General features: G+C 43.1%; 1 protein-coding gene across 6 annotated transcripts in view; it reads left to right on the top strand.

Annotated features, from left to right (window-relative positions):
* Positions 1 to 26,620, top strand: part of TEAD1 (TEA domain transcription factor 1) — a 414,947-nt gene that overhangs the window by 109,411 nt on the left and 278,916 nt on the right. For 4 of the 6 annotated variants that reach the window (XM_086955930.1, XM_086955932.1, XM_086955931.1 and 1 more), the window contains one exon: positions 13,505 to 13,763. In XM_086955930.1, the coding sequence (XP_086812056.1) occupies positions 13,558 to 13,763 (206 nt within the window). In that variant the 5' untranslated portion in view covers positions 13,505 to 13,557. The remainder of the gene's footprint in view (positions 1 to 13,504; positions 13,764 to 26,620) is intronic. The other 2 variants (XM_086955933.1, XM_086955929.1) reach the window with 1 other exon arrangement.

Here is a 26,620-nt window from a genome sequence, read left to right as displayed (position 1 = left end):
GTGTTTTGTAGTGAGAGGAGATCTTGATGTAGTGGTTTTCTGTGAAGGATTTGTATGTGCAGTACTGCTGGTAAGTGGTATTTGAATAGTACAGGGGTGGTGGTGTGTTTTGGAGAAAAGTATGAGGTAGATAAGAGGCGATGGACAAGAGTTATGGGTGTTTGTTTTAGATATGATGCCTGTAATAGGTAATGTGTGTGGTGAAGTGGCGTGTAATGATTGTATGGTTGTGTTTAATTGGTAAAAAGAGGAGGTGTGTGTTGGTGGATGGCTGAGTATAGTTTTGTCATGATAAAAGGGCCTCTGTTAGGATCAAGTAGAGGATAGAGCTTGTGATTTGTTTGAACAGGGAGTGTGTGTCTGGATGCATTAAAGTTATGTATAATGTGGCTTTGTGTTGTGTTGATGATGTGTTAGTAATACAGGACAGAGTTGTGTTTTGAGTGAGAATGCAGGCGCCAACGTGTTGTAGTTGGGCAGAATTGTGTGGAAGTGTGGTTTGTAGGGTTTTATAGTGATTCAATACATATTGTAATCTGTATTAAGTTTGTTTGTGATGCATGAGTAGAATGCTTTTGCTGATATTGTGCTTGGATGTTTGGCTGATGTAAAGGGCTTAAGGTGGTAGCTCGTAGGTGAAAATTGGGCAACATCTCTGGCCCTAGGATTGACCCAAACAGGCAGCTGCTGTTGTCCTCTCCACCCAGCCCAAACAGACAACTGCCCTGGTCCTCTCCACCCTTAGCCTTGACGCCCAGGCTGAGACGACCGGAGCCCTGGGCCCTATGCTTAAAATTGCCCTATTGGCCAATGGAACCCTAGCCCTAACCTTGCAGAACCCTAACCCTAAACCCTATGGGAGACCTGGCCCTATTAACCAATCACAACCCTAGCCCTACAACCAATCAAAGCTAAAGCCCCAATCCCCAAGTCCAATAGGAACCCCCAGTCTTAATAGCCAATTAGAACCCTAGCCCAAACAGCCTATGCAGCAACCCATGACAACAAAAACCACAGAGAACAATACTCAGCACTAGTAAACCACATAGCACCAAGCTTTTAGTTGACTGGATATTGAATAGTAGTAAAGTAATTACACTACTATGTCTTTGATTAGATGTGTTCCATTGCATACAGCTCAGGTTTTCCAGGTTTGCGCCTAAGTGTGAATGGTGCTCAAACCAAGTACAAGGTTCTTCTACACACATAGCAGAATTTTAGTTTTGCAGATAATCCGGCAGGTTGCTTTAGTACATCTTCTGTTTGGTGCAGAGTACTTTAGGCCTATTATTTCCCTCCATTGGGATCCAGTAGAGTACATTCAAGCAAGGTTTTAGCTCATCACAAATGCTTCAATTGCATCACATTCTGCAATCTGGTATTGAAACCTTTGCATCATATCAAGGAGGCTCTTATTAGCAAAACCCGTTCGACCATTTAGAGAAGTAGAAGCATATACCGAAGCTGCAAAAGATTTACGTTTTTATCCTTGACCAATGCATGGACATGCAGATTGAAGTAATGAAAAATCACAAAAAGTTCTCCCAGGTTTCTTACTTCCAGTGCCTTGGATTGTCGCGCTCTTAGGATGAGAAAAGATGGGTGATCACTTAGTACCTGTTACATCCAGCAGCCGGTTATCCATCTTGAGGTCTTTCAAATAAAAGTTACTCTCTTTCATCCAGTGGAGCATCTGTTCCAAGAAGATCATGATGTCAATAATAATAATAATAGGGAGATTTGTAGAGCGCATGGTGACACCGACGGCGTGTCCCCGCGCTGAGATCCTAGTGCAGGCTGGAGAGGTGGGAGGAGGTACACTATTGGGAGTAGAGAAGTGTTTTCAGTTTAGCTCTGAAGGTGGACTCTGAGGGTTCCAGGCGAAGCGCCACAGGGAGTTCATTCCAACTGGACGCTGCCAGGTACCTAAAGGACCTGCCACCCATCCTGGCTTTGGACACCCTTGGAATGGCCAGGCGTCGCATGCCAGATGATCTAAGGGAACGCACAGGCTCATATTGTGTCAGAAGGTCTTGCAAGGGGAGGGGTCCCTACCGTTGATGATCCGGTGACACGTGCAGAGTGCTTTGAATTTCACCCTGTTTCTCACCGGGAGCCAGTGAAGTGTTTGAAGCGCGGATTTTGAGGCTGATCTTCTGGGCCGTCTGAGGACCAGCAGGGCTGCGGCATTTTGTAAAACCTGCAGACGGTTTAAGTTCTTCTCGAGGGTCCCCAAGTAGAGCAGGTTGCCGTAGTCCATTTTGGAGGTGACTAAGGCGTGCACAAGTGTTTGGCGGGCTTTGATGGGAAGGAACTCCAAGACCTTCCTGAGGGTCTTGAGGGTCCCAAAGCATGAACCGATCACACGGTTGACCTGAGGTCCGAAAGTGAGTTTAGAGTCGAACCAAACACCGAGATTCCTCGCCTCCTGGCATGGGATTGGTGTGGGTCCTAGGCAGGGTGGCCACCACTCTGATGTCCAGGCCGCTTGGTCTCCCCCCACCACCAGCACCTCAGTCTTGCCTCCGTTGAGCTTGAGACAGTTGGCAGACATCCAGGCAGCTAGATCTTGCATGCATGCTCTGAAGATGTCTGCCGACAGACCGGGAGCTCGCGATAGGGAGATGACGAGCTGCGTATCGTCAGCGTACGATACCATGCGCAGGCCGTGACTTTCCACTATAGTGGCAACCGGAGCAACATAAAGATTAAAAAGTGTAGGGCTCAGGGACGAGCCCTGCGGGACCCCCTGATCGAGGGCCACTCGCTCTGAGTAACAGTCACCTAGTCTGACTTGGAAACCACGTCCGGATAGAAACAACTGGATCCATTTTAGAGCTGCGCCTCCTACCCCTCCATTGTTCAGACACTGTAGCAAGATGGAATGAGCTACAGTGTCGAACGCGGCGCTCAGGTCTAGTAGGATCAGGGCCATGGTGTGGCCCTCGTCAACACCCTGCCTGATGGTTTCGGTTGCCATGAGAAGAGCCGACTCCGTTGAGTGTCGGGGCCGGAATCCAAACTGGGTGGGGTGTAGGAGACTCGTGTTCTCCACAAATTGCATTAATTGCAAATTGGCCACCTTCTCCGCCACTTTGGAGAAGTAGGGTAGAAGGGAGATGGGACGCAGATTCTCCAGCTTATCGAAGCTGATATTAGGCTTCTTGCGGAGGGGGAGCACCACAGCTTGTTTCCATTCCATCGGCAAACTGCTGGAGTTAAAAGAGACATCCAGCAGATGCCTGATGTATGGTTCGAGTGTCGTCAAGCTATCACCCAACCGTTTGGGAGATGATGGGTCCCGTGGGGAGCCTGACTTTACTGATTTGCAAATTTTGATCAGGTCTTCTCCTGGTGGAGTGGAGAAATTAAGCAACAAATTTTGTCCCTCAGCCTCTCTATCAAGTATTTTAATCTCCCCTCCTGCCACCGGTTGGATAGGGAATGCAGAATAGATTTTGGAAACTTTGTCGCTGAAATACTCAGCAATGCGATTGCATGCAGTGACTGATCGGTCCTCTAGTTCTGTCGAGGACTGGGGGACAGCCAGGGATTTGTAGACACAAAATAATTCCTTGGCTGAGTTTTCAGCATCCATAATTCTGATGGCATAGTAGTCCGTTTTTGCTTTTTTAATTAGATTGTGGTACAACCGTCTGTTAGTGAGGTATTTTTCTCTTACTAGGCTGTCATAGGCTGACCGCCACTGCCTTTCTGCCCGTTTACAGTTCTTCTTGGCACTCCGTAGTTCCTCATTGAACCAGGGTGCCGTTCTCTGTTTGCAACCACCCACCTTTGGACGGCCCAGGGGGGCCGTAAGGTCAAGGGCCGCTGTAATACGAGCGTTGAGCAGTTTGTTTGCCGTATCCGCGTCGTCGCCTCCAGGGGGGCCCTCTGCCATAAGGGCTGCGTTGAAGTCAGGTAGAGAGAACCTGGCCCAATTACGCCTGGGGTAGTTGAGGGGGGAGGGGTCTATCACCTTGTGTTTTGGGAGGGAGATTGCAAATGGTACCAGGAAATGATCGGTCCAGGGGAGAGGCACGGGGGGAACCGTTGTAACATCCTCCCAGTTAGCAAACACTGGGTCGAGCAGATGGTTGTGCTGATGAGTAGGGAGCTGGCCCTTTAGCTCTAATTGTAAGGCCTGGAGTTCTTGACAAAACTCCATAGCTCCTTTGTCCGTCTGGTCCTCTAAGTGCATGTTTAGGTCCCCTAGTAATAGGAACTTATCTCTCCTCAACGCCATCTCAGTGACACTTTCTATTAAGTTATTTTTAAACCTTGCCTGGGGGCCTGGGGGGCGGTAGATTAGATAACCCTTCACCGGGTCCCCCCATTGACTTTTATGGTGAAGACGCCGGCCTCGCAATCTGCCATGTGGACTTGTTCCAGTTGGCAGGCGAGTTGCTGTTTAAATGCAATAGCTATGCCTCCACCTCTGCCATCAGGTCTGTCCAACCTTGTCATCAGGTATTCTTGCGGTAATGCCTGGATGATGTCGGGGTCAGATTGACCATCTAGCCACGTTTCTGTGAGGAATATCAGGTCCGGTTGTCTATCGACTAATAGGTCGTGGATGTCGAATTTATGGCGTCGTAGTGATCTTACATTGAGTAAGCCGCAGGATAGGGTAGAGCAGCCTGGGGTATCGGCTATGGACGTAGTAAATTGAAATTGACAATGTCTACAGCCAGTTTCCACCCCTGCCTGAATAGTATGGAGAGCAGGATTGCAAACAATGGTAGACAGTTTTACAAGCTCGTTACGACTCCACTTTATAGAGGTGGCCGGGCCAGGGGGGGTGGCCCTTGGCCGTGTCCGGTCGCGGACGGGCGCAGACGGGCGCAGACGGGCTTGGCTTAGGCGTGGCTTCGGCGGACTGGTTTCATCGACCTGCTTCACAGTTCAGATGGATCTTGTATCATCGCCATACACTTAGGAACAAGAGGTTTCCTCTGATGTTGCAGTTGTGACATTTATATTTGTATAACACTAGATTCATAGTAAAACATTTTTACTATGGACCAGAAAATTATCCTTTTGTGGAGTCGTTCCTGGATCTAAAAAAGATTATCAGTGAGTAAAATGTAGTTCTACAGTTTTAAAAACTTGTGGTTACTCTTAGTTTTGCATTTTAAATACTAGAGTTCCGACTTCGAGGCCCTGATTCACAGTTTGTCAGAATCAAGGTGATATTAATAACACCTCAGAAATAACAATACCACAGGATTTGTTATATATTGGATGCAATAAATAATACCTGTCACAAGTTTTGGGGTAATAACATGAAGATTTTGGTGCTTATGGCACCAAAATCTGCATTCTACTCTAAATACCGTCTATGTTTCCCTTGTTTAAGAAGGGTGAAATATTTAGCACACCCAGCCTGAGTATTTAATGAAACGCAAGTGTAATGTTCCAGGCAATGATAAAAGAGAAGATCTGTACAACATGTTTTTGCGGCTTTGAATGTCTCACAATTAGAAAATCCTAAAATCATTGTCATTTTGGTTTTTCCGATGCAGTTCATTTAACTTTTTTCTGACTTTAGAAGGAAAAAGGCAATAGTCTTCATTCAACCTCTTTCTTTGTCCTTGCTGTTCTCTCACTTTTTTCAAGCAAGAAGAAACAAGCATATATTTTGGGGTTTATCACTGACTGCTTTAGTACATTAGAATGGGACACAGGAAGTAACATAGAGTGGATAGAGAGAACTACATTTGTAAAGCAGTTCATTGGAAAGTTCAGTTGAAGCACTTGAGTAGATGTGGAAGGATGCATCCAAACAGCCAGAAGCATATGGTGAGAAACTAATACTCCACTTGCTTATGCCAAGATGTGAATTACAAAGTTTCAAGCCAGTGGCTGAAAGAGACTGATCGATTAAAGACAACATTTTAAAAGAGGTAGACCCAAGCTGACTCTCTCTCTCTCTCTCTCTCTATATATATATGTATATATATGTATATATATGTATATATATATATATATATATATATATATATATATATATATATATATATATATATATATATATATATATATATATATATATATATATATATATATATATATATATATATATATATATATATATATATACACACACACACACACACACTCTGGGTAGTTCCCAAGTTTAGGTGGAAGGCAGCTCCTACATAGAGCACCCTCAACACCAGCGACACTCTAAATTTGCTCACCTCAAATGTCTTCGTTTCTATCAAAGTTTTTAAGCATAGGATTAGCACAGTGCTATCCACGCCGAGATAGAAATGGACAAAATCTTTTGCCAGTTTTACAGCAAAGTCTTTAAGCATAGGATTAGCACAGTGCTATCCACGCCAAGCTGTAACATGACAAAAGCCATTTATCACTCCAGGCACAATATTACAGCTTTGAATTGGTAAAATATCATCTAAGCCAACCTGAAATGAATAAAAGCAACCCCTGACACGTGTTTCACTGTCATTACAGCTCTTCAGAGAGTTTTAGCTTTGTCCAGACACAAGGGAGCACCCAGTATAAGTCAAAACAATACCCTTGCAGGCATAGAGTGACACATAAATTATGTCAAAAAGAAGGAGAGAACTCTGGGTAGTTCCCATGCACAAGCCTCCGGAACGACAAGAAGAAGGAGGACTAGAAGAGCCGGAGGAGGCGGCAAAAGGAAGAGGAAAGGGCAAAACAAAACCCCAAACACGGTCATATCGCAAAACGAAGAAGTAAGAATTGGAGAAGAACAGCACGATAATGGGAGCAGCCTTACAGTGGTAAACCTCACAAATAAACTCCTGACCGATGAACAAGAAGAGCTCCTCAGCCTTGGGCTCTCCTTCTGCCCTAATACGGACCTCGAATTCACACAAACCAAGATCGATCTTTTCAAGTTTACCAGAAAACTAAAGTTACACAAACATTTTAAATTAAGACCACACATTAAAGGTATGTCCAAACCTGGGCTCAGGATAACAGCTACTGACATCTTGATTGGCCGGGACATGTCCTGCATTGAAGCCATGGAAGCTCTCAGGAGTGAAAATGTTGACACGGACATTTCGGCAATGAACATGGCAGAGAGGGCAGTGGCCCAAGGTATTGAACAAGAAAGAGATGGGAGTCAGTTTAAACCTCTCTCAACGTTCATTCCTCAATCCCCTTGGGATGCAATTGATGCCTTCTCTGAAGCCATGATGATGGAGTTGGTCAAAGAAAGAAAGGTTTCCCACTCTATTCCCAGTAACATCACTCAATCCCAGAAGAAAGCCTTGCAGGAACTGTTAAGCGACAAACAAACAATTATAAAACCCTCGGATAAAGGAGGTAATGTCGTCTTAATGACAAGGGAGTATTATTACCAAGAAGCAATGAGGCAACTTTCGGATACAAAATACTATGTCATCACGACTAAAGATCTGTATGATGCAAGTATTAGGGAATATGATAATTTGATCTTTAAGTGGTACAACCTCTCTATGCTTGACAAAGACGAACACATCTTCTTAAGAAGTAGTAATCCAATGATACCTACTTTTTATCATTTACCGAAACTACATAAGAACAACGTCACTCCTCCTGGCCGACCGATTGTGGCATCTATCGGTGGGCTAACAGAGAATATGTCCAAATTTGTAGACAACTATATCTTCCCTCTGGTTTTGGGTCTGGACTCTTATGTCCAAGATACAAAGGACTTTTTAAAGAGAGTGGACAATATGGATTGGCAAGATGATTATCTTTTCTTAGTGATGGATATTACCAGCCTATACACCATCATTGAGCATGGACATGGACTATCTGCTGTTGAATACTATCTAAACAAACGTCCCATTCGGTTTGCGCAACATAATGTGATGTTAATAGAATTTGTGCAATTCTGTTTGGAGAACAACATCTTTTTGTTCGAAGATAGTCTATACCGACAAACCTCTGGAACAGCGATGGGCACATGCTTTGCTCCCAGCTATGCGAGCTTGTTCGTCGGCTGGTGGGAGGAGCATGTGCCCAGGAGCTATGACAAAGAGGGTGAAAGTGGGAAAGTGGTACATTGGTACCGCTACATAGATGACTTGTTCATCGTGTGGCAGGGTACAGAGGAATCGGCCAGAAAATACATTGATATTCTCAATGACAACATCTACAATGTGCACCTGTCTGGTACTATTAGTGGAGTGGCAGCTCACTATCTGGACCTGCGGGTTCACATCGAGGATGGCCGAGTCCAAACGTCTCTTTATCGCAAAGAGACAGCGGGAAATTCTATTCTGTTTGCTAATAGTGCCCACCCACCTAAGCTCGTCAAGAGTATCCCGTACGGTGAACTCTTGAGGATAAAAAGAAATAGCACCCAAGATAAGGATTTCGAGGCGGCTGCCTCGGAATGCCTTTCTCGCTTCCGACTCAGGGGCTATGATGAGCCACTTTTGTCCAACACACTGAAAAAAGTGAGAACGATTCCGAGAGCTGATCTATTAGCTGAGAAAGTAAGGACGCCAGATAAGAACACTGGGAATGTCTTTAGAATGATCACCCCTTACTCTGCAGGTGCTGATAGACTGAGGAGCCTGATGCGCAAAAATTGGCACATCTTGCTCACAGACGAAGTACTCAGAGAGGATCTGCCCGCGCATCCTCTGGTGACCTTTAGCAAGGCGAGGTCTCTGGGAGATGTGTTAGTACACAGCCATCTAGAACCCTTACCCACTCAAAGCAATACCAACACCTTGAAAACTATGAGTGGTTTTTTCCCATGTGGGAAGTGTAAAGCTTGTAGCAACAGTCGTAGGGTTCTGCAATATGATATTCCTGATGCTGGTAGGACCAAGAAAATCAATAAGTTCATTACCTGCAGCACCACCTATGCTGTGTACTGTCTTATATGCCCATGCGGTCTCAGATATATTGGTAGTACCATCAACCAACTTAAACTGAGAGTGCTCGAACATCAGAGGGCGATCGAAAAGGTGGACCCCGCGTACCCAGTAGCGAGGCATTTTGCCGAACACCACAAAAAGGATAGAACGAAATTACGCTACTTTGGCTTGGACCATGTCCCATTCAATCCACGGGGTGGAGATAGGCTAAGAAGGCTCAGACGCCTTGAGTCTAGATACATAATTGATCTGTCTACCAAGTTCCCCAAAGGTATGAATAGTGGTGAGGACATGGTGGTCCATTTGGGAAAATGAAGGGCTGAATAGGAGTACATAGTCATTATCACCTGATATTCCATCTTGCCTTTAGATTATCTGTACGTTATAATACTATGCATAACTGTTTGTAAGTATGGTCAATTGATGAAAAAGTAAATATGTATTTAGTGTATATAGTGTGCTTAGACTATATGGAACAGGATATTGTATATATACTATACGTCTCGTATCGGAATCTCACTCCTCTTAGATTGTGCTAGTATCTGTATGTTTGTGTATATATTTTGACCTTGATCACTCTCTACATTAATCAGGTTTTTGATTGGATGGATCTCATGAATATGACCATTCTCCTCTGTACAGTTGTGATCATTTGTATACAGCTTGCTGTGAATGTATCCCGCTGGATGGACGTCCGGCTGTTTGTTTTGCTGTGTTGTAGGATTTATTAACTTTTCCTTTACTATTTATTCAGGGTGGATTTATAGCACCTAATAATATTCGCCTTGACTGCTGATATGAAGTAGGCCACTTCCTCTTTGCACATATTTATGTATAATTTTCAGCACTTTATTGTATGTGGTCATGAATTTGTTTATTCTCTTCACTCAAGGGACCCCAGCCGATCCACGGCTATATTTCTTTTGTATAATCATTGGAATGCATTATCGAATTTTGCCCTCTGCCTATTTGATTTAACCAATCCATGGTTTATATCTGTATGGTTTTGATTCTTAGAAAACCACTCTAAGATGGCGCTTATGGTACTGCTGAGGGTTCAGTCCCTTGTTGATGTCCATGAATCATCACATGATTTCATTTAAGGTGTGTTTTGGATTATGGGTTGTGACACCGACGAAGGCTTTTTGCCGAAACGTTTGTTTGTGCTAAATAAACTGCACGCTGCCTAGTAATTCCCCGGAGTGCTGCTCTCTTCTTTTTATACTACGGAGAAGTTCTTTGAGCGTAATATATATATATATATATATATATATATATATATATATATATATATATATATATATATATATATATATATATATATAGGCTCCTCGTTCAAAGAACGCACCACACTCACAGGGGTTACCAGGTCAGTGCTTTATTCACAGCAGCGCGCACGATAGCTTTCAGGCACAGTAGAGAGTCTCTGATGTATTCAGGGACCAAAGTTCGTCTTGTATGCAGTCCGACGCGTTTCGAAGGTCTTGCCTTCTTCTTCAGGGAAAAGACGAGCAATACTTTAAGTGAAGCAAACAAGTCCATTTTATATGACACGCCTCATTGCAGGCTAGGCTTATGCCGCAGTGTCTCATGGGAGTTGTAGTCCAGCAATCAATTTGCATGTGGTGTCTCCCGTTGATGCCCTAAGCCGCTGTCTTCAAACACTCACAGGGCACCCCCTCGCCAACCACGAGGCATCCTGTTGATCGGAGTAAGGAGCGGACTATTCGCGCAATCTTAACAGCCTGGATGGCTGCCGTTTGGCGGCTCCGTATCAGGGTGTCTCAATGGCGGTGCTGGGCATATGCAGTGCTGCTGCTAGGCTCCTGGGTCCACCAAAGCGCCTTCTGCACTCTTCAGGGTGGGTGCGGTGAAAACGGCGGTGGGTCCGTTAAAATATGAAGGCTCCTCGTTCAAAGAACGCACCACACTCACGGGGCTTACCAGGTCAGTGCTTTATTCACAGCAGCGTGCACGATAGCTTTCAGGCATATATATATATAGATATCTTGTTAGCAATAGGTCTGTTTGACAGCTGCACTGTCAAAACTCTGACATAAAAAAGGTACACAATACTATATGGTGCTTTCATGCCCATACATCTGCGTAAAGTAACAAAGTCTTATAATCCTCTTTTTTACTTGAAATATTTTGGGCAATAGCAAGGAAGGGGATCGGTGGCCACTGTCAAGTGGTAAGTTTCAACAGTTAATTTGGAAAAAGGTGGCAGAAACTACATCAGGAAAAATTAAATGACTGGATCATGCTGGGATTTTGTATTGAGGGTGATTCGATGCCCGACAGCAAGTTGAAGGAATCTCCTCATTAAGTACATGTGTTTGCTTACTTTGATATTCTTTATCAGTCCAATTAGTGTGCAGTCTTTCTTTGTAGTTGATCATTAATATTGGTCGCTTAAATTGGGTACACGCAAACATTTTGTCATTCTGAGTTTTGTGACAAAGACTGCACCGGTACAGTTTCCCCTAGGTTAATTTTGGCATGCCACTCCTGCCTAAAATTGCTAGGGACATGCAGATGTTGGTGCAGTAAGGACCGAAATCTCAATTTTCCCCCCATTATTATATTGTAATGCATGTAGTTTATTGCGATTGTATGATGTTACTTAGCATGCATTTACATAGCATGCTTTTACTTTGCGGTTTTTACTTCACAAAAGCATTTACTTTGCATTTTTTTAGTACGCATGTCATTACTTCGCAAAATTAGTAATAACATTAGAATTTGCTTTTCTTAGCGGTACCTTACTTCGCATGTTTTTACTACGCATACAAAGTGTTTTTATTTATTTATTATTTTATTTGTAACCTAACCACTGGGACGGGATGCCAGGGAAATAGGGGATTTGAGTGGGTAATTAATTAAAAAAATATTGGTTAACTACCGGACTACCCTAAAACCCTTTACAAACTACCCCCTACACTACACATACACTACAACACTACCCTAAACTCTAAAACACTACCCCTACACTACACATACACTACTACACTACCCTAAACCCTAAAACACTACCCTACACTACACATACACTACTACACTACCCCAAACCCTATAACACTACCCTACTACACTACACAACACTATCCTAAACCCTATAACACTACCCCCTACAAAATATCGGTTAACTACAGCAATACCCTATAACCCTTTACAAACTACCTCCTACCCCCAAAACACTACCCTACACTACACATACACTACAACACTATCCTAAACCCTAATACACTACCCCTACACTACACATACACTACAACACCTCCATAAACTCTAATACACTACCCTACACTACACATGCACTAAAACACTACCCTAAGCCCTAAAACAATTCCCCCTACACTACACGTACACTACAACACTACCCTAAACCCTAAAACACTACCCCCTACACTACACATACACTACAACACTACCCTAAACCCTCTGTTCGCATCATCAGGGGTTCCATTTTCCTTTTCCATTCACACATTGTAGACTGAAACACTGGCAAAATACCCACATTGAACACGGGAACGGCATCGTCCTTGCTCAACCAAGCCATGTTGAAACATTGCTGAATAGGAATCTTCAGTTAATGCTCTGGCTCTTCATGTTCTTTCCTCCAGGTCATATTCTCAGGCTCCCTGTCTATCGCTAATACAGTGTTGTATCTATCTTCAAACTAGCAATGCGTGCGAATACCTGCAAGGGAAAATTCATTACAGCAGAAACAGAAAACAGTATTTTATGCAAAATGGAAAAGAGGCCTACTCAAAGCAAAGTTAAAATGTTAAATCAATTGCCACATTTAATATATGTGTGCACGTTTAAACACAAATGAATATAACCTTGTCAGTACATTAGTTTCATATTGCATGTGGTATACAGTAAATATTTGATAAGCATATGTAAGTATGGCTAGAACTACAATTTATATTAAATAATATTTGTAACATTAGCGCACATATTACATAAATTCTTTATCGTTTCCAGAGCAATCATTTTCTAAATATGTGAGGATGGTTTATACATCAAGTTTTCAAAGAAATCCTCATTTAATATGGTTAAGGCACACAGTGTTATGTATGAAATCTCTTAATTCTATAGTGAATGCACTTCAATAATGATGTCAAGTGCAACATTTCATACCAATTGTTGTTGGGTCAAACAGGAAGCTAAGTGCTAGTTTATGAATGAATGAATGAATGAATGAATGAAAAGGATTTAGTATAGCGCACAGCTACTCATTAAGAGTGTCCCTGCGCTGAAGGAATATGTGGCAGGACTCTGATGCGCGACTACTTCTTGAAAAGCCAAGTTTTAAGATGTTTAGGTTATCCATTTGTGCAGTATAAAGCTGGAACCAAAATTGTGCTGTACCACAGCCAATAAATTTCAACCGCTATGGAGTATGACTTTATTGAGTGTGGTAAACATCAGACTAAACTCTGTCCACCAATACTGAGGGCCATAACATACGTGTTCCAGTCTTCCATATGTTTATGTTTTTAGTGCCTGGATCAGCTCGATGCTTAGTGAACTTACTTTAACTACTACCCTAAAACCAATGCTGACTCTCATTGAAAACATGTCGAAGTACTAACATGTATTTTAATATGCTTGTGTCTTAGGTTCCATTTCTTTGAAGGCTCCTGGCTTTGGCCTGGAGAGCCCCACCTCCGACATGGACCCCAGCAGCTGGAGCGGCAGTGAAAGTCCTGGCGAGGACATAGAGCGGATGAGCGACTCTGCGGACAAGCCCATGGACAATGACGCAGAGGGCGTCTGGAGCCCTGACATTGAACAGAGCTTCCAGGAAGCGCTAGCCATCTACCCACCATGCGGCCGAAGGAAAATCATCCTATCCGATGAGGGCAAGATGTATGGTAGGTCTGTTGCAATTGGCTTCGACACAGCAGACATTGTGTGTCGCAGTAAAACATGAGTGGCTCTTAAATGTGTCTGTGAGATGCTTAAATGACTGCAATCTTCTTAAATGGAAATTGTGAGGAAAAGTGTCTCAGAGGCTTCATCATGGGGGCACCGGAATGTGCATTTTTATGGGCAATACTAAAAATATAGCTGAAAACATATTGTTATAACTCGGAGCAAAGTTGGGCCTCCTAGCATTTAATGGACAGATGGGTGCAATGTGTTTGAGCTTCGATTAATATAGTGTGCGGTTGTAAACTTGTTGCTGTCAAGGCACGGGGACGTCTATGCACAGCAACTACGACTATCGTGTTGTTTTCGCCTTCTCTTCCCGACTTCCTCCAGCTAATATTGTATTCTGGCAGCAACTCCAGTCTTTTGTTGTAGTTTGTTTAAATTCTGCTGACTGCGCAGTTGCAGTTTTGGCTTCCAAAGTTGCCAGAGGCAGATGGCCGTGATTATTACATAGCGTGCACTTGCAGCAAAGTGCAGCCTGGACTTTCTCGGCGTGCACAGCAACGAGTTGGAATTGGCTGATTTCTCATACGAGCAAACGTATTCTGTGGTAAACTGGTCTGTTTCCTAGTAATGCATAAGAGGCAGGAGGTTTGATGCATTCCTCTCATAATCTGCTTTATTACAGAAGGGTAGAGGCTGCTGTGTGAACTGGCGCGCACTTTAAGAAGAAAGCAGATGGTGCTGCGGCTGCCACCAGCTGTGCCCCCTCCCCCAATACTGGCTGGATGATGTAATGGAAAGAAGGTTTTTTTTTTCATTCGGCGGTATTGGAGTCGCTCAGCCTGTCAGTGTCAACTGGAGGGAGTAACAACCCTCAAGGCGTTCGTTCGCAGCTGTCATGTGACCCTTTCAGCCAAATGAAACATAATGTCTGGAAAAATAGACTTCGGGCGAAGTGTCTCAGCTGCTGTTGGCACACAGTTAAATGCTATGGTTCTGGTGGAGTTTAGTGTGCAAAGTAGCAGAATGTTTTCTCATCAGTGTCATGTGGCGTTTAGCATCAATATACCGCTCACCGTATACCCTCACAGATTTACCACCTACTGGATTTTTTGCCAAATTAGCGCACACAAGAATTTGTATTCAATCTTATTTCAATTGTCTTTCAAGTTAGGGGCATATTAACATCGGTATTGTGGAATATGCAAAGTAAAACTTCTGTAGTACTCTGTTCTGTACTTTAAAATGCCTTCAAGAATTAGCCCTATAACATATGAAATGGGATTAAAATTTTACTACTCAGGGAGTATCTGTATACAATTAGTAGAATAGAAATGACTTGGCCTTCTTTATACTTTTACTAAGAGTGAGTTGGACGTTTTTGCTGATTCACAAAGGCATGTACATTTACGTACAAGTGTACAATTGTGGTACTTCTTCTCGCGCCCATGTTTCCGGTTCGTATGCGTACATTATTTTCTGCTAGACTCTGACACCTTTGGAAAGGACAAATTGAAGCACTTTAATTGATTGATACCCTAGTATGACATTCACATTTATGTGGGACTTCAACTCATTTGGCTTTAGTCTACAGCTTTAGCTGAGGCACAAGAGTCGTTTAGACAGCTCTAATACACTCTTCTGTTTTTTAATTCTTTTTCTGTTATGATTTTTCCTCCATGTTAATGTTTGATGATGTTTTCTAATTATTTTGCCGGCAGTTACATAACAAGCATCGGCAATGCTATTAGGTTTGGCTTTAATGTGCTTCACTCTCAAGGGCACACCGCTAGTCCTACACTCACATGGGCAGAGTCTTTTGCCTCTGGTGTGCTTGGTATAGGAGTTACAACCAAGGAAGAAGTCTGCCTGCTCTGGTGTGATGGAACACAGGCACAGCCAAAAGTGCATAAGAAGAGGAGGAACTAAGCATGTGAAAAGGCACATGGGGCTGAGGCAGAGATCTGAAATATGGAAGACATGCACTGGTGTGTGCCTCATGCACCAAGCAAAGTGACGTAAATAACATTAATTTATTCTCTAGAAACCTGTGGAAGAAGTCCAATCGTGATTTAAAAGAAGTGTGCAGGGGTAAAGTTAGTAACAGACGTAGAAGACGCCATTTGTGCAATCTGAAAGCAACAGCAAAGAAAGTTAGACTAACCAAGCAAGACTATAATCCAAAAAGAATGAAATAGCTGTTTAAATTACCAACTTCCCCCCTTTGACTCAGAGGAAAGGAATCATTTTCTTCAAACTCTTCAAAATGGAATAACAAGGACCAGGTATCTTTTTGATATGTGGACAGAAGGTAAGATCAGTATTGAGTGTAACACTAACATATTTGGTCATAGAAACAGGGGTTGATGGTGGACCAAGAGCCACTTGCCGCTTAACGGAGGTCCAGGTGTGTGGCTAATTCCCTAAACACAAAACCTTTGTTTTATCTGCACTTACCTTTTAAATGTTACTACCAGCTTGCTAAATCAAGGATTGAATAGTTAAGGAAATTAAAGCCAAAAGAGCGAATGATAACAACTAAATGGGTTAAATAGCCCAATAACAGTGAACATTAGTTCTTAATAAATTTGTGTCCACTGTTTTTACTTTTACAAAAGAATACGTACTTCAATTAATATACAACTAACAGTGAACCTAAAATGACAAATGTACACAATAATAAAACCTCTCTAGCGCAACTTGAACTAGAGCTCTCTGTTAGTAGGTCTCTCAGTGTTGACCAATGTATATTTTCTGTGCATGCTGTTTGTTTAGGAAAATTATTGAGGAAAGTTGTTTCTATAGCACTTGTTACGTAGTTTCAATGTAATAGGGTTCCTCTTAAATTTGTCAGAGAGTCCACAATATATTCCCTTTTTCAAGAGCATTTGTCAAACAGTTCTCAATGTAGAACCTGATGGAGACATGCAGTCCAAGGATGACATTTTGGGGTGTTTTGGGTTAAAACGAAGAATTGAGCAATATTTTTCTTTAAAAATGAAAAGTACTTAAATGCACACAAAACTAATTACTATACACAAAAAGACAAATATATAAAAAAAAAAATCAGGTGGAATTACAAATCAGTGCTTCACAGATTGAAAGACGGTTTATTTCACACACCTAAACAAATATCATAAGTGTGAACTCACCCTTTATATATAGTCTTCCCCCATCGTCTTTGAGGTACAATACTTCAATGTAAATATCAACAGTAGTTAATCCTCAACATGAGCAGCTCCTACATGGGCCTATTGGAACTATTACAAATTTTACAATCAAAACAGTAAAGTCCACAGAAGTTGTCAAGTTGTTCACAGTGTAAAATGAGAGGAATACTGCCTTTATCATGACACCAATAATCAATAAAGAAAGTGTGTTTATTTTAACATGAATGTAAATAATAATGACTATGTGGTCTATGAACATTTTGCAAACGTGCATTGAAATTAACCCTGAATCTCTCTCTGGAAATTTCAAGTATTTTCCAGTGCCAGACTAAAAAAAATTACATTTGTGTTAAAACCATTCTTATTGCATTTACCTGAGTGTTTAAAATGTAAATCCCCTTCCTATTGCAATGGTCAGATATTTCAAAATATAAAGCCCCTTCCCATGATGTGCATTCTGAAGCTCACATTCTAAGGCCCTATCCTACTATGTTTGTGAGAGAGTTCACCATGTAAAACCATTTTCTGTTGCATCTGTCAGAGTTCATAATGTGATACCTGATCGTATTGTGAATTTGAGAGAATTGGCAGAGCAAAATCCCTTCCTATTGAAGTAGTCAGAGTGATCACATTGTAAAACCCGTACCTGTTGTATTTGTCACAGAGCTGACACTATAAAACTCCTTTCTATGGTGTTTTGCAAGGAATTCACAATGTAAACTCCCTTCCTATTGTTTTGATCAACGAGTACACTATGCAAAACCTCTTCCTATTGTATTTGTGAAATCTGGTTCAGTATGTCCGAGGGCAGTCAGTAATTATGAGTCCACAATTGTGTCATTGGGACGTCTTTCTCGTTTGGTGTCCATGGAGTATCCATACTTAAGTCCGTCAAACTGGGGATCAAGTATTTCTTTGAGTACTTGAATCTCGGGGTAATGACCCAAAGTGACCTGAAGCTGACTCAGAGAGTTGATTTGGGCTAGACAATCATGTACCATCAACACACAAAAAGAACAATGAATCAGTATTGTAAGACATTGAGTTATTGGGGAGGCGGGTAGAAGCCCTTCTCAGGCAACGACCAGAACCCTTGTGAGGGCCAACCACAAAGTAACAAAATTAACCTCAACCACGAATGGTTCTTTGCATTTTTAGGTGCTATTTTCACTGAAAGGTTTAACATTGAAGATCTCTGGTTCTAATGGTTGGATTTTTGTCATTTGGAATCATTGTATTTACCAAAATGTACTTTATTTTCCTAAATTAGTTTAGGATTTCTCGCGTGTTGTGTTTTTACTTTATTTTTGTCTGTATGCTGCATAATTACTTTACTCATTGCTTCTAAGTTAAGCCTGACTGCTTTTACACCAAGCTACCGGATCATTAAGTATACGTTTATTTAGTCACTTTTGTAGTTCATCCTGACAAAATTGTGTTTATTATTAGACTGTGGCTTCCACCCCATCTAAACTATTAGCCACATTTCTTACAATGTCCATCCCTTACCCATCAGCAGTCCATCTGCCTCAAGGAGGCTACCTTAGGATAAAATTACTTGGTGTGGGCAAGAGTCAGAGAATCAGGCAAGGCCTCACACATTGACTAATGTTGTTCCCAAACAGAAGATTGCATGGAATGCAAAAGAGAAATAAACTGTTGGGGGGTGACTGAACCTCAGTCTAGCCATCAGCTTGTTTTAAATAGATGCCAGGGACTCAGGCCCTGGGTAGCACTGGAGCGCGTTAGAGTGGTCTTAGTGGGGTGTAGCGCTTGACATCCTGAGCAGGATGGTATCTCTGTATCACATTCCTCTAATGGCATTGTGTCCTACTTATTGTGTGATTAAAGTACTTTCTTTACATTAAAAGATTAGCAATGGGCTTGACAACAATTTATTGTGTCTGCTGGTTGATTATTGATTTATGAGAACATGTCCCCAATTGTGCATATATGTGTAGTTAGATATAGAAAATCTATTCTTAATTACCTTTTGATATTTTGGATTTAACATTTTGCCCTCAATATTCTCAGATCTCGATATTCCATTATCCCATCTTGGATGTTCAGGTCACACACCAAGATTTTTCATGGTTGAAACCTCTGTCTCTCATTCTTTCCCCTCTTCAGTCTTTCTGTTTCTTTCAGATCTCACCCTTTAATAATCTATCTGGTCAGAAACAAATATTTTTCCTCATTGGACTCAGAGGGAACATTAAATCTAATTTATTTTTATTACCAGTTAGAATTTTGAAATGTATATGCCTTCTTGGCCACTGGTCATAAGTAGAGTGTTAATTCTAAGAGTAGTTCCCTGGGACATTGTTGTAAAATCTCTAGACAGAAGTGAAGCACAAATATGTTTCTTAATCCGTTTTGTTACTACTATTACCCATGAGGGCACTGATCATATTAAACCGATGTAGAAGCATTCTCACCTTTTGTTCTCATGGGTATTACAGGCATCAAAAACGTATAATTCGTTTTTTAGGTCTCGCCCTGGAATTCGCATCCGAAGGATGCGTCCAGGGTCAGAGACTTATAGCTATCGGACACGGGGGAATGGAGGACAAGAAACTGTCACGAGCAGATTTGGGTGCGCGAACGCGCACGTTCCGTCCTGCGCCGCGCCGTGCACTTCCCTCCCATACTCCCAGCAAGTCAGCCTAACGCGCATGCATGCACACAAACGCGCACACGCATTTACACTTAGACAGACACGCAGGCACCCAGACAGGCAACCCCCCCCCCACAGTCACACACACACACGCATACACACAGACTCCAGGACACATACACACACACACACGCACGCTCATACACAGCCCGCCGCGGCACGCGCGCGCGCGCGCACACACATGCCCCCCCGCCCTCGCAGCCCAGCAACAAGGCGAAGCCCCACTCACCGGCTTCCTTGGTGCATCGGCTCTCACCGGCAGCAAGACTCTTCTTCCCTTCTTCGGCACCGGGGCGCAGGGTAGGCTCCTGCCTGCTCCGGTGCTCCAAACAATCGCGGCTCTTCCGTGGGAGGCGGGGTAGGCTCCCGCCCTCCTACTTCCTGTTTCCGGTTGTCCCGCCCGGCCTGCCTGACTTCCTGGTCGCAGGCCGGCGCAAAACGCTGCATAAAAATGTTTAGAACAAAGGCTGCTTCTCAGGCAGACAAGATGCATCCGTATGAAATAGCCAGTCATAGAGCGTCTCTTTCGTGTTTCTGTGTGCTTTTTAATGTGATTTAGAACATCGGTGGGTTTCTGTTAACCAGTTTTGTTTATAAATGTGCGCGTGCAGTGCTTGTTTGTCTAGCCTTAGCTTCCTCTGTCAGAAGCTGTCTGTAGTCCTGTTTTTTGGCTTCTAGGGTTTATTTAACTGAATCGTCATTAGTATGGGACAGTTTCTTTTCATCTTCCAGAATATCCCCCTCGAGCGTCTCTATGTGCCTCGTTAGTTCCGTTCTATGCCCCACCATCAGAGCAAGAGCTCTGCCTTTTATGACTACACGAAGGGATGGAAGGGGAAGTGACATGGGAGTAAAGAAGGGCGGAAAGAAGCAGGGATTGAGTTGAGGGGGTAGTTTATGTCTTCCGGTCACAGTGCCGAGCAGGCAGGGAGGTGCTCGTCCAAAGCACTCAGTGGCAATTTGTCCAGGAATTCCGCGACCGCGCTCCGGTTACCGGCGTCTTGTGTTTTTTCTTTTTTAATTGCGAGTCTCTTTCAGACGTCTGATTGGATCAGTCCCCGGGCTCGCGCGCGGGCCGGGTGCATTTCTTGAACACTGCTGCTAGAAGCGGCGCGGGAGCAGGCGAGGCGCTGTGTACCTGCCAGGCACACTAACAAACCAAGGAGGGGAGACCCCATAACCAAGGGTGGAGAAGACACGACCTTTATGGTGGGGCATGGACAGCCCTGAGAAGAGCCGAGCCAGGGGTCTGGTGTGGCTCTAAGAGCCAGAGCACGAGCCGAGCCAGCCAAATATGTAAATCAGACGAACAATAGCAAGAAAAAATTGACATAAAAATAAAACGTTATATATTTTCAACATTTCTCAGTGTCTCAATTAAGTGCATACTATTATATAACTGAGTTAAGCAGCATTTATTGAAAGTAATATTTTTAACTTCAAGCATTCAAGTATCACCCCATGCCCTGGTGACATTGCCGCATGTTACTCAAAATGTGTCAGTTTGCCATGTTCTCTGTTTACGCAGCCTGTATTATTCTTATTATACATGAATCAAGATTCGTTTATTTATGCTAACCTTCTATAACTGAGGTTTTTGTAAGGCACAGATCCAGTATTGAATTAATTCAATGTGTTCTCAAACGGGATGGCTAAGGAAAAGTGAAGTGAAGCAATGGGCCATGGATCACACAGTTTGCTCGAGTGGGGACGCCGGGATTTGAATTCAGTATTGCACAGTGTCCTGTTCAGAGACTGTAGAGTTACATCCTTCCGTCTTCACGTGAGCACAGAAGATTCTAGCTTTGTACTCAGTTATTGAATTAGGGTTAGTACATGAATCTCAATATATACAGTGGTCACTCTTAAAAGCAGTGACATTATACCCACATATACATATCACATATACATATGTGTGCAGTTACAAGATTTAATTGTGGACTTTCACCTTTGAATGTTTCTACAGACACCGAAGAAGAAACAGCGACAGAACAATGATGCTCCACTTGGATCTCCTTGAAGAGCTGTGACCGAGAGAGCAGGCTCTGTGGGGTTCTGAGACCTCTTTGCTTTTGCTGATTATTGCATTACAGTCATTAGGTGTCAGCTTCCCCTAAACTGCTCCTTTTTAGGTCGAGCCTGGGAATACGCATCTGAAGGATGCGGTCCAGGTGGAGAAGTATAGCTAGCTAACTCGGGGGAATGAGGACAAGAAAGTGCCACGCGCTTCTCTCCGGCTGGATTCAGCTGCTTGCACGCGCACCCACACTCATGCATGCGCACATCACAGCCACACGCATACACAGCCACACGCATACACAGCCACACGCATACACAGGCACACCCCCCCCGCCCCCGCACCTACACACACACTAGCGCACCTACACGCACACACAGAGACCCCCCACACACACACCAGCGCACCTACACACACGCACGCACACATACAAAGACCCCCCTCCCCTCGCCGCCGCAATCGCACACATACACATACACACACACACACACCAGCACCGGACCCCACTCACCGGCTATGCAGGATTTCTCTTCTCTGGGGCGGCCCCGGGGTTTTCCGTAGCTCACGGGAGCCCCTGGCCGCGGGAGGGCTTGGCTTCTTTGCTCCATCCCGGCGGGCAGCCAATCATAGCCCAGCAGCAGGCGGGACTTCCTTCTTTCTTCTGGCCCGGCCTAAGTCTTCTCTCCCGTTGCCTGGCTTCCTGCCTCAGGGGTCCGCCAATGGCAGCGCGGCCCCGAGCAGGGAGGCGGGCAAACAGACTTTTTTTTTTCTAATCCGGTCTTTAGATCTGTACATTTTGATATCTCACGGTTCCCTTAAACTATTCGATATCATCAAATAATACGGACTACAATTTGGAAATAGAAAACAGCCTCATGTATTCAACAGTAATCAAACTATGCTCGGCAGTAGATAAATACACAGCGTGTTCCCTACGAAAGAGTGTACTTGGAACCAATGACATGTGATAAATGCAGTGCAAATGTTCGCTGAAAGGGTCACTGAAAAGGGCAACAGAGTTAAAATCCTACTGGACCCAGTTACAACGCTGCTCTTCGGCTGGGGTAAGACACCGGCGCGTGACATTTTCTGCTGTGCGTAATTCAGCTGGGTGCACACAAAATATCACTCGGCACAGCATCACTCTGTGCAACCATTCAACAACAACTGGTTCTAATATGTTCTCTCAATGATTCAAATATTTATTACAAATGTCACAAAAAGATGTTAATATTTCACTTCTGTTCTTGGATTTTCATCACAATAAAATACACTGAACATAATCTTCCCAAAAGTTATTTACAAAAGTTTAAGCTATTGCCATTATAAATTACAATAACTTTTATTTAAGTATTCATTATTAAAAAAAATAAAAGCCATTGTTATTTGTAATATTAATACATCTAAGCCATGTAAATACAACACATATTGCATTACAAATGCTATAGGGGTCACGTTTGCGAAAGTTAAAACAATTGGCGTTGTAAATGACAAAGCTATTTCTTTCGCTATTTTTAAAACCAACACATAACTAAAAAATTTGTCATTTACAATACCAATAGCTCAAACTTTCCTAATGCGAGACCTATTGCATTGCAAATGCTTGTTATTATATAAGTGTTGTATACCACAGATGACATCGTTTATAGCTGACAGGTGGTACCAGCCAACTTTTGTCTGTTGTATAAAATTTAGCCGGCTGTACGTCCTGGGATTTGATATAGAAAGTCTTTCTCTTTGCATGGGCTCCAAAATAGGCTGAGCTGTTCGTTTTAGATCCAAATGCGTCCTTTGCTCCTGCTGTTCAAATGGAGTGGGGGACTGAAATCACTTACCGGTGGCCCCTAGGAAATACAAAATGTATATCGGGTAAGGCTGCTTGGATTGCAGTTTTTCACCTCCCATGTCCGGAACTACAATTCCAATGTGAATGTCAGCATCAGCAGTTGAGGGGGGGGGGGGGGGGGAGTCATTTGCATGAGGTTTGACCCCATTCAGAATAGCCCCGGCCCCCGCACGTTAGGTAAACCCAAAGGGGAGCCTTAGTATGGGTTACCATTTATTTTCTTTTTTTTTCCACAGCGAAATTAGATCAACCGAAAGAAATAGCTCCATTACAATTGCACTGAACGCATTTTCATTTCATATTTAAACCATTTAAACATGAAGGGGCAGATTTACAAGCCCCTTGCGCTACTTTGCGTCACTTTTAACACGGGAAAAGTGACGCAAAAGTGGCGCAAGGGGCTTGTAAATCTGCCCCGAAATGCTCAGGGTGCATACCTATAATGCAGTCTTAAAAGGCTTAAAACACTTAATTACAGAGTAGCATCACATAAATTACTTGATTTCATGAAAAACTGGATTCGATAACCATCATTTGCCTCCAGAAATGTTGCCTACATTGTAGATATTTAGGCCGGGAGCTCCAGATAGGACACAGATTGCCTGTGTTTTTCAACTTTTATCACGCTCGCGGGGCTCAGAAGTATTAATTCTTGTTTTCTTTCAATAACATGATCAAAATGTAGACGATGTGATGCCCGTGGAGGATCTTACTGTTAAGATAACATCCCTAGCGAGCAAAAAATACTTTCTTTAAACTGAGAATTCAGGAGGAAGGAAGTAATGTTCGGTGTCGTTAGCTTCTGTAATATACAAAAGTCGGACATATGCCTCCACGAAGCAAGGTCTAGCTGCTGGCATATGCGGGCCCAACACAGCTGTTCATGCTTCTGTGGTTGGTAAAACGAGAACCTTATGGTTATAGTCAAATTTCTTATACAGAGCAGTGTGAATGGGTATCCGTTATAAATGTAAAAAACAATTAGCAATTGAAGGGCGCATATTAAAAAAAGCAAATAATGCGATAACTTTGGGCATTAAAACAGTAGACGAGACTGTGGGGCATATGTACAAGCCCTTATCGCCACAGGAACGTCACTTTTTGTTATGTTCCCTTGGCGATAGGGGCCTTGCCTTATGTAAAAGGCAGCGGCAGCGTTAAGCCACTGGCTTAACGCTGCCTTGTACATAAGACATGTGTGTGTTTAGCGTGAAAGGGGCATGCAATGGGTGTTGTGGTGGGCTTTCCACCGCAACACCAGTTGTATTTGACGGTTCCCCCTATGTACAAGGGAGGTGTACATAGGAGGCAGTGCCAAAATTAAGAGCAGGAAAATCCTGGTCTTATGTTGGCAAAACGAGGAGAAATGCAATATTCGCCTCGTTTTTGTTTTTTATATGTGTGCTGCCTTGTCCAGGACGCATAGAAAAAGCAAAATGCCATGCTTTGTTTATGTACAGGAAGGTGCCCCATCCTATACATAAACAAACCTTTTAAAAAAATGCAATTTTGGAACTTTTATGTGTGCTGCATGAAGCACAACACATGAAAGTTACAAAATGGCATTTTAGGATTGTTTATGTGCCGGAAGGATACACCTTCGTACACATAACCAATCCTCCCCTGCACACAGATATCCTTGCACTCTGATGCAAGGGTGCCTGCGTTGGCGGTAAGTTGTTAAACTTAGCGCCATTTCAGGGGGAAACGCAGGGCTGCACCACATTCTTGTAAACATGGTGCAGCCTTGCATTTCCGAATTGGCGGAGTGTGTCGCTAAGCCCAGGACGCTAACAACCCGCTCCGCCACTTCACTGTACATAGCCCCCTGTGTTTTTATACCTATGAAAGGGTCATATTCAAACAGTATGTTGATAGCTGAAATAATTCTATATTTCTGTTGAGTGATAAAAACATTTTTTAACGTGTGCTTGGTCTGGATACACCCCAAACAATGAGGCTCTTCAGGCCTTGAGCCATAGAGTACATCTAAGTGTGCACATCTGGATGAGCAGCCACGCATGTACCATCGTCAAGAGATGCTCATGTGTGCTCCCCAGAGAGTACTGTGGAGGTGCTGGGGCCGAATATGTGCACATGATTGGCTCACAAAGGATAGAGGACAAAGAGGCATCTTTTCAGATCCTGCATGCCTTTTTGGTAACTGGTGCATCGATGGCCATTCCCTCATGCCATGAGCTGAACCATACAAGGCCTGGCCCGTGCAATTTGTTGACATCAGTAGGACCCAGCCATTCACCCATTGGTAGCTGGAGGACAATGCACATGTGTTTAAAAACAGACGGAAATACACGAAAATACACATGCACAAACAAAAACTGGATGTACACTTGTCCTTGGTGCTCAACCTGACAATTATGTACATGTCCCGGTTGCAAATACAGGAAATGCATGTTGTACAGGCACATCTAAGAGCACTGGCGCTCAACATTCGAAGTGAGTCCGGTCTCATATGAATCAAAGGAAGAGTTTACCGTAAATAAGGAGTTACAACTTACTTCTTAGGACTATCTACATTTATGCCCATCAATGCCATTTTCTTATGGAAAACTGTTTCCTTCAAGACAATTATAGACCAAAACTTGCCTTTTCATAGATTTTACCTACTCATCAAATTTGCACTGCTCGTTTCAATCCCCAAATCTACCTTTTACCAATCACATTTCTATCACTTTCAAAGGGGCTGCTGCCCCATCCATAACTCAGTCCCAAATATCTCAGACACTTCCCCTTAGTATGAAATTGATTCAATACTTCAGCACCTGGCGCACCTCTATATTATGGATTAACACTTAATAATTTACAAAATGTCCTTTATCGAGCCATTGAGGAAATGGCATAGGCATGAAAACTTTTTAATGGAACTACGCTGCACCCAAACCATGAAAGAGAAATGGGATGATACAACTCCACTGGCCATTAGGGCCCAATCAGGCCACTGGTGAGAATGTGAATCATATCACTGACCTATATGGAAAGCTTAAGTTACTGCTGTACTCCTTCATAAGGGGGAGCAGCATGAAACCTCAACAGTGACCAAGAAGATGGTGGCAAAAAGGCTGCTGTGGTATACTTGCCATAGGGTGAATCAAATAATAATTGACTTTAAGGGAATTTTAAGACAGC

The sequence above is a fragment of the Lissotriton vulgaris genome, chromosome 2_1 (assembly GCF_964263255.1).
Source record: "Lissotriton vulgaris chromosome 2_1, aLisVul1.2, whole genome shotgun sequence".
In the NCBI taxonomy this organism is placed as follows: Eukaryota; Metazoa; Chordata; class Amphibia; order Caudata; family Salamandridae; genus Lissotriton; species Lissotriton vulgaris.
This window is presented reverse-complemented; position numbering and strand designations above follow the sequence as displayed.